We start from the raw sequence: 8,995 nt of genomic DNA, 5'->3' as shown, positions 1-8,995 counted from the left end.
AAAAAAAAAAAAAAAAGTCTATGAAACTCCTGAAACTGGATACAATATTGTAAATATGTGCATTCTCTTTTGAGGAAGGATTCTTCCCTTTTACATACTCTCTATACTCTCTAAGGGTCTTGTACCTCTTCTTTTCCACACAAGAAAGATTCAGAACCACTGTGTTGTCGGCTCCATATTGATGTAATGTTTTAATATTCACTCACTCATTTACTCAGAAACCACGAGATAACACTGGGCTAGGCCCTGGCACAGGCACCCAGAAAAATACCACCCAACTCCTGCCCTGGAGACACAGATCGCTTGTGACACAGTAACGACATTGTCCGCCCAAGTTTCAGAAATGGCAACAGGGGACAGCTTCCCTCTAACAGGAAGAAGGAAAAGTGGAACTGAAAATTATTTGCATGTTTAAAATTAGACCTTCTGTGGGAGCTGACACTGCTTCGTTTTCAAAATGCCCCCCATCTGCTTACCACCAGCCCTCACCCTGGCATTTACATGCCAGGGAAATTCTGAGACAATAGGATGACCGCAGCTATCACTAATAAGGAAGTAATAACAAACTTCCTACAGCTCCTGTCCTCCGAGGGGTCACCAGTAAGGCCACTGGGAAACCAGCCATACAAGGTGCTAACAAAATTGCTGTGGGCTTCTCTGGCCTGAGATATTCGCCACTTCCAGGGATCTCCACTTAGGGACTGGCTGTCCGTGGTATCACCATTCCTTCTCTGGCAAGTGGCAGTCCTTTCTCTGAAAGGGACAGCAGGGATGTCATTCACAGTCACATCCTACATCACAACTGTGACTGGTTGGTCGGTGCGATCTGAGTTGTCTGAGTTGTCTTGCCCAGTGGCCAATGAGAGCCATGAAGATGGGCTCCTGTTTCCCAGCATGGCATCTGCTCAGTGCCTGTCCCCTAGACTTAAGCAATTGATCATCTTTACAACTTGGTCATAGCCCCATCAAACTCACATGTTTACTCAATGTTTTTCATCAGACAAACTTTTTATCAAATTTAAATAAATGTATTTATCATGATACCACATTTTGCCTCATTCTACCTATAAAATCATGGACTTTTAGGAGGCCTTTCTTACTAAGACCCCCTAAAATAAATAACTTTTGTTTTTGTTTTTGTTTTTTCTTTTTGAAACAGGGTCTCACTCTGCTGCCCAGGTTGGAGTACAGTGGCGCTATCACAGTTCACCGCAGCTTCAACCTCCCAGGGCTCAAGCCATCCTCTCAACTCAGCCTCTCAAGTACCTGGGACCACAGCTCCGCACCACCATGCCCAGCTAATTTTTCAAAGACAAGGTTTCACTTTGTTACTCAGGGTGGTCTCAAACTCCTGGGCTCAACTGACCCTCCCACCGCTGCTTTCCAAAGTGCCGAGATTATAGTCATAAGCTACCACGCCCGGCCAAAAATTCTTTTTTTTTTTTTTTTTCGCTCTTGTTACCCAGGCTGGTGTGCAATGGCGATCTTGGCTCACCGCAACCCCCACCTCCCAGGTTCAGGCAATTCTCCTGCCCCAGCCTCCTGAGTAGCTGGGATTACAGGCATGCACCACCATGCCCAGCTAATTTTTTGTATTTTTTTTTTTTAGTAGAGACAGGGTTTCACCATGTTGACCAGGATGATCTCAATCTCTTGACCTCGTGATCCACCCACCTCGGCCTCCCAAAGTGCTGGGATTACAGGCTTGAGCCACCACGCCCGGCCCAAAAATTCTTAACATTAAAAAAAGAAAAAAAAAAGTATTGTAACTGAGCTCAGTTCATCTCACAGACAACCAGGGTTATTCCATACCACTCTGTGGAAAACACTTCATAAATATTTGTTATATGGGCCAGGCACAGTGGCTCTGCCCGTAATCCCAGCACATTGGGAGGCTGAGGCGGGGGGATCACCTGAGGTCAGGAGTTCAAGACCAGCCTGGCCAACGTGGTGAAACCCCATCTCTACTAAAAATACAAAAATTAGCCAGGCATGGTGGCTTGTGCCTGTAGTCCCAGCTACTTGGGAGGCTGATGCAGAAGAGTTGCTTGAACCCAGGAGACGGAGGTTGCAGTGAGCCGAGATTGCATCATTGCACTCCAGCCTGAGCAACAGAATGAGACTCCGCCTCAAAAAAAAAAAAAAAAAAATCATATGAACTAATGATCTGGGGCCTCATTTCTTCTCTCCAAGTAACAGCAGCAGCCACAGCTAGCAGCTGGGCCTTGCTGTAGGTGCTATATACCAATTCCTCTTCTATCTTCTTTGATCCTCTCAACCACCCAGTGAAGCAGGAAGTGTTAGTCCCATTTTCCAGATAAGGAAATGAGAAGTCACAGAGGTTAAGTGACTTGCTGAGTTTATGCAGCTATTAAGTGGCAGAGCAAAGACCCAAACCCAGGTCTTTCCATCCCAAACCCCATTCTTTCTCTTCAAAGGCAGACTTGCCTTGTAAACGGAGGCCCCAAAGAAATATGAGCAGGAAAGAGGGCACCTGCTTTTTCCATGTTACAAATGAAGCAGATCCCACAGGGTTTACGACACAAAGAACCCAAAATAAAGGCAGCACGTCCCTGTAGTCCTGGCTACTTGGGAAACTGACGTGAGAGAATCAACTGAGCCCAGGAGTTTGAGGCCAGCCTGGGCAACACACAAGACTATCTAAAAAAACGTCTGGGCCATGTGGCTCAGGCCTGTAATCCCAGTACGATGGGAGAACAAGGCGGGCAGATCAAGACCAGCCTGGCCAACATTTTTAGTAGAGACACGGTAAAACCTGACTAAAACCCTGTCTCTACTAAAAATACAAAAATTAGCTGGGCATGGTGGCACACATCTGTAATTCCAGCTACTCAGGAGGCTGAGGCAGGAGAATCGCTTGAACCTGGGAGGCGGAGGATGCAGTGAGCAACAATCACACCATTGCACTCCAGCCTGGACAACAAGAGCAAAACTCCATCTGAAAACAAATATATAAAATAAAATAAAATAAAATAAAAACATGGCTGAGTACAGTGGCTTAGGCCTGTAATCCCAACACTTTGGGAAGCCAAAGCAGGAAGATCACTTGAGCCAAGGAGTTCAAGACCAGCCTGGGCAACGTAGTGAGACACTGTCTCTATTTTAAAAATTTTTAGATTAGCCAGGAGTAGTAGCACATGCCTGTAGTCTCAGCTACTTGAGAGGCTAAAAAGGGAGGAATCCTTGAGTCCGGGAGGATGAGGTTGCAGTGAGTTATGTTTGCAACACTGCACTCCAGCCTGGGTGACAGAGCAAGACGCTGTCTCTTAAAAACACAAACAAAAACATGAACAGCACCTACCTCTTGGTGTTCCTGAAATGGCCAAATGAGATAATGCATTAAAACCCTTAGCATAGTGCCTGTCATGCATAATGTTACCTATTAATTATAATATCATCAGCGGCATTATGTTAGAAGGGAAATACACAGAAAATTGCCTCTCATCCTGCACTCGAAATAATTCCCTAGCTCAAGAAGTGAACGAACTGAGAAATAACTACTGATGATGCTCTGGCTACACCCAGGCCTATGGTCATTTAGCCACTGCCTCAGCCCCAAACCCAAGCAAAAATTACTTTTAGGAGCTAAATAACCCCTTTGCTTACCAAAATTGCTCACTCGGGAGCCAGGATCCTCTCTGCTTAGAAAAGCTTGGATATTCCATGGTTATCTTTATTGTGGGACTGAACTTGAAGTCAGCTCAAAGTCACAGTCTAACCATAAACCAATTTGCTCTGTTTTCTTAAACTGTCTGCAAACAAAACATAATCATTTGGTTTTCCCATTGTCCTGAAGCAAAACAAAAATATTTAAAGTCACTCATATGAGAATCTAACAAGCAGTTTAAAGAGGAGACAAAATATATTTTGTACCCTGGATGGAACAGGTAAGAAGTCAGGCTTAAGGATTAGCCATGATAGATAGTAAACACAGTCATTATTCACCAGGAAACAAGAAAGTGAAGATAAAACAAACCCGAAACACTACAAGACCAATAAAACAGCTATCAGTCACCAGCTCCTTTTTTTTCATTTACTCTTTTAAAATCAGAAAATCAGCTCACATCAAGCTGATTTCCTTTTTTTTTTTGAGATGAAGTCTCATCTGTCGCCCACGTTGGAGTACAAGGGTGTGATCTCAGTTCACTGCAACCTCTGCCTCCCAGGTTCAAGCAATTCTCCTCCTCAGCCTTCCAAGTAGCTGGGATTACAGGCACATGCCACCATGCCCGGCTAATTTTTGTATTTTTAGTAGAGACGGGGTTTCACCATATTGGCCAGGCTGGTCTCCAACTCCTGATCTCAGGTGATCTGCCCGCCTTGGCCTCTCAAAGTGCTGGGATTACAGGCGTGAGCCACTACACCCAGCCAAGCTGACTTCTTCAAGAAGCTGTCAGGATGAAATTTCTCAAGAGAAGGAGGCAGGAGGAAAACTGCTTTGTCACATTGCCTAAAACATACACACAAACAAAAACTAGTGTGCAAAACCGCTTGAATATGGGAGGAGTCAGACACTGCAACTAGCAAAGTCCTCATGTTGGAATCATCTCTGACCATCCTTCCTGTCTTGGAAAAGGGGAATGAGATGCCAATTCAAAAATTGCTTTTCCGGGCCTACTAAGCACTGAGACTTCCGGCATCTCAGCTTTCCAGCTTCCACATCCACCCTTATTAATGTTCAAACAGAGCTGTGTCCTTTTCATGACTTGTCCATTTGTTTAACCTGCCATGGTTGATTCCATTTTATCACACACACACAAGCCTATACACACACAATCCAAGCCTCAACATACCGGTCAGCTATTAGGAAGGTAGTCAGATATTCTTGTTTCCTAAACAAACTTCAGAAATATCTCAAATTTGATTTGACTTTGAAAAATTCCATTTATACCCACCATTTTGAGAAGACACAGTGATATGTGCCTATCATTAAAAGTAAGATCAAAGTGAAAACATGGAAAAAAAAATAGCACTATGAAAATACGGGGCCCAGGCAAGCGACCCAGGTTCCCCTCTTGTCTTCTCTAACACATTGCTGCGTGACCTCCACCTGCTCCCTGTCTTCTCTGGACCTCAATATCCTCATCTAAGAGCTTTGAGGGGTTTCAACTATTCTGAAAGTCTGGTCCAGCTCAAGAATGCACTGATACCCTGAAATATCCATTATCAAAATGAACCACTGACTGTGGATTTTGAAGATGCTGCTTCTGAGGGCCTTTTAGATTTCCTGTTTCATAATGTATCCAGAGGAAAAAAAAGAAAGAAAGAAATAAGAGAGTCCTTTTCAGGTTCTACAGAACAAACCATAGAGGAAGGAAATATCTAAATACAGGACAAATGTAGAGTCGCAATATGCTAATGAAATACAAGGAAGGATTGAGCAAGCAATAAATTTACCCAAGAAATTTTTTGCTGATTGAAAACACAGCTGGCAACCACCCTGGCTGGAGCAAATAAATCAATAAATAAATTATATACATATATGTAATTTAAAATATATGGTTTTTTTGCTTCAGCAAAAAATAATAGCACCATTATTCAGCTGTGCTTTTTTTTGCTTCAGCAAAAAATATATATATAAATTACATATATATTATATATTTAAAAATAAATGAAGCTTTAAGTTTGGGGGTTTTCTGTGTTTTTTTGTTTGTTTGTTTCTTGGGGTTTTGTTTGTTTTAGTATACATTTTGGTACAGGAGATCTTCAAATACAAGGCTTTTTCACTTCAGAAACTGCTCCCCTGAATTTCCTTACATACACAGGGAGAAGACACCACACACACACATACACACACACACACACACACACACACACACACACACGGTACCTTAATGAGAATGCCATCTGGAAACCCTTTAATATTTACAAAGCTCTTTTAGACACTGGCCAGTGGAAGCCTCTCAAACAATTCCTTCGGGCAGGGGGAGCTACACCCATTCTAAAGATGCTGTTAACTGAGGGTGGAGGAGCCTGAAGAGCAAGTCCAAGGTTCTCTGCAGGAGGTCACACTGCCTTCCGGCCTTCAGGAGAGCCTGTGCAGAACCCGTTGGGTAAACTGCGAGGAGAGACCCTTGGGTGCCGAGGGTCACCCAACCCCCAGGCCCAGCCCCCCTTTCTCCTACTGCATGCTGGCCCGCATTGCCGCCCCAGGGTGATGCTTCTGCTCTCAGGCCATCCTGTATTCAGGCTTGAGAAGTTTTCCCTGAAACCAGGTTTCACCCCCAGCCAATAGCTCATTTCCTCAGAGATGGTGTCTGTATCAAACAAGCAAGATGATCATTTGCACAAACGCACAGCAGAGCAACCCCAGGTCGCTTCCCCTGCGGGTTCAAACCCCAACAGGCTCCAGAAGGCTGGAAGGACGCGCCCCCTGGCTCAGCTCCCATAGCAAGGGCTGGATGCTCCGCACTTTCACTTCTCTCCTCCGTTCCCCATCTGTGAAATGGGAATGTCCCTCAGCTGCCCTGCCTCACCCGCTAAGGAAATGCCAGGAAGGGGAAAGGTCGGTCACCAAAACGCCAGGGACAGCATTATCAGAAAAGTGAAGCAAGAAAAGAGGGCGGGGGTGGGGTGGGGAGGGGGAGCCGGCGCCCACAAAGCACGAATTAAACACCCATGATATCAAGCACGACGCCGAGAGGGCCGGCCGCCTTGAGAAAAGCCAGCGTGCGGCCACCTTTTCCCGGGCCTGGGAACTTTCCCCAGAAACAGCGCTCTCGGCGGGGAGCCCCACGCCTTGCCCCGGGTCCCACTGCCCAGCGCCCCGGCCCTGCCTCGGCGCCCCTGCCGTCCCTCGGGCCCCTGCAGGCCGGCTCGGAGGTGGGTAGACCAAAGCTCGGCCAGGCAGCCCGGTCCGCGTCCCCAGTCCTCCGCAAACACGCCCCCTCCGGTCGCCTCGGGCGGGCAAGCCGGGCCCGCGCCTGCCAGATGCGACCAGCGCCGGGAAGAGCGGGGCCGGGGACCGCCCGGAGCCCGCGCAGAGGCTTCCCCGGGAGGATCGGGCACCGCGGGACCCGGATCCCGCCTCCCTCCCCCCGATCCTGGGCAGCCGGGAAAGGGCTCGGTCGCCGGCGCGAGAGGCCGGCAGGGGTCCCCGCAAGCCGCCTCCAGGAGGGGGAATCCGAGGATCCCGACCGTCGCCACTCTCCCCGGAACCCCCGAGACGGGTACGGCAGGGCAGGTGCAGGCGATGCCAGTCCCGCCCCGGCCTCCCGCCCCCCGTCCGAGCCCACCCGGCGCTTACCTGGACGCGCAGCAGCAGCAGCAGCAGCAAAGGCAGCGCCCAGCGCAGCCCCGGCGAGCTCGGAGGAGGCAGCCGCGCCTCCCGCACCGCCGGCTTCATGCCCCGCGCGCCCTGGAACGTGCCCGGGACGCGCGAATCGGGCCCCGCCGTGCACCCGAGCCCGGGCACCCTCGTCGTCGCCTCCTGCCGCCGCCTCCGCCTCCGCCTCCGCCAACCGGTCCGCCTCGTCCCCGCTCCGCCCGCCCCGGGCTTCCCCGGGGACATGGCAGCGGCGGCGGCCGCGGCCACACGCCTAAGCCTGGCGCGGCTGCCGCGGGGGGGCCGCGTCCCTGAGCGCGCAGGGGCTTCGCGGGGCGGAGCGAGCGGCGCCCACCCCCAGCGCGCGGCGCCCGGGTCCCGGCTCCCGCGGCTGCTCCCGCTGCCTCCTCCGCGCGTCATGCGGCTGGGGCTGCAGGGAGCCGGGGCGAGCGCTCGGCCCCCTCCCTTCCCCTCCCCCTCTGAATATTCATCGTTTCCTCCCGCCCCGGCCGGCCCGGCGGCCACCGAGCTCCGCAGCCCCTCGCCACCGCCCGCCGCTGCCCCCGCCCCCTCCCAGCCTGCCGCCGCTCCCCTCCGGCGGGCAGAGGAAGCGCCCCCGCCCCGCCCGCCCCTCCTCCCAGCCCTCCCACATTCCTGGGACTCGGGGCCCGGGACCAGGCTCCGTGGCTCTAGCGCCTCGAGCCGACACCCCTCGGGACGGGCACCCCAGCCTCATACCCGGCCCACGGCGCAGGGTGCGGGTAGACAGAGGCTGACCGAGACCCCTGCTGAGAGCGCAGCCAAGCCTGACTGTGGACAGCAAGCCTGCGAAGGAGCGCTTGACCTGGCCCCTGGGTGGGCTTGGGGTGTGCGAGAACCCCGAAATTGTAGGAGTCACGCTGTTAGTTGTGTTCTCTCCCCCAGCCCCCGAGCGCCAGCCTGGGAGGCAGAGAGCCCAGGAGAAGCCAGTCCAGGGATCAGAACCCCAGCGGTGGCATATGGTGGACCCGGCTCTGCTGGTACTCAGGAGATGCAGTTCTCCTCTCTAGGCCCCCCTCTCCTCCCTTGTGAAATGAGGATCCTACTAGGACCTGTGGAGAGAGAGGTCCACTGCACCCGCGATTAAACCAGACAGTGGTTAGTGAAGTCCTAAACACCTACCCTGACACATCGTGGGAATCCACACACGTTAGATCTTCTGGAAGCTTTCATCAGGTTGTTAAAGAGGTCCACGAACCGACAGTTCAACATCACAGCAGATAATTACTCCTGTGCCCATGCACAGAGGAAGGCACTGGGATCAGGGAGGCTTAGCCACTTGCCCAGGAGAAGCCCTGAGAGAAAGCACCAAACCAGAGTGCTAAGAAGGGGGAGGTTAATTCCAACCAGGGGAGAGGTGACACCTGAGCTGGCCTTTGAAGGATGGGTTGAGTTTCACCAGCCCGGTAGAGAGAAGTATCTCGGGAGGTGGGACCAACTTGGCCGAAACCAGGCGGCAGATGCTTTCAGCTTGGCCTTGTGAGAAACAGGAATGACAGGCTGCGGGATTCATACTGGGGGAGACTTCAAAGGCCAGAACAATGAGTCTAGGCTGGATTCTGTGTGCAGCAAGATGCAGACCACCACGTGTCCAGCGCTACCTCCAGACACCCCTTGGGCCTCAGGTTACCAACTACAAGATGGAAACACACATTCACTTACAGGGTCCAA

General features: G+C 51.0%; 1 protein-coding gene across 1 annotated transcript in view; it reads right to left on the bottom strand.

The window, feature by feature from the left end:
• PTPRJ (protein tyrosine phosphatase receptor type J) overlaps positions 1 to 8,536 on the bottom strand; it is a 201,495-nt gene extending 192,959 nt beyond the window's left edge. Inside the window, exons 1-2 of the mRNA XM_017549448.1 lie at positions 8,447 to 8,536; positions 7,268 to 7,996 (exon numbers count right to left, since the gene is read on the bottom strand). Of these exons, the coding sequence (XP_017404937.1) occupies positions 7,268 to 7,996; positions 8,447 to 8,536 (819 nt within the window). The remainder of the gene's footprint in view (positions 1 to 7,267; positions 7,997 to 8,446) is intronic.
• Between the last annotated feature and the right edge of the window lie 459 nt (positions 8,537 to 8,995).

The sequence above is a fragment of the Cebus imitator genome, unplaced genomic scaffold (assembly GCF_001604975.1).
Source record: "Cebus imitator isolate Cc_AM_T3 unplaced genomic scaffold, Cebus_imitator-1.0 Scaffold218, whole genome shotgun sequence".
Lineage (NCBI taxonomy): Eukaryota > Metazoa > Chordata > Mammalia > Primates > Cebidae > Cebus > Cebus imitator.
This window is presented reverse-complemented; position numbering and strand designations above follow the sequence as displayed.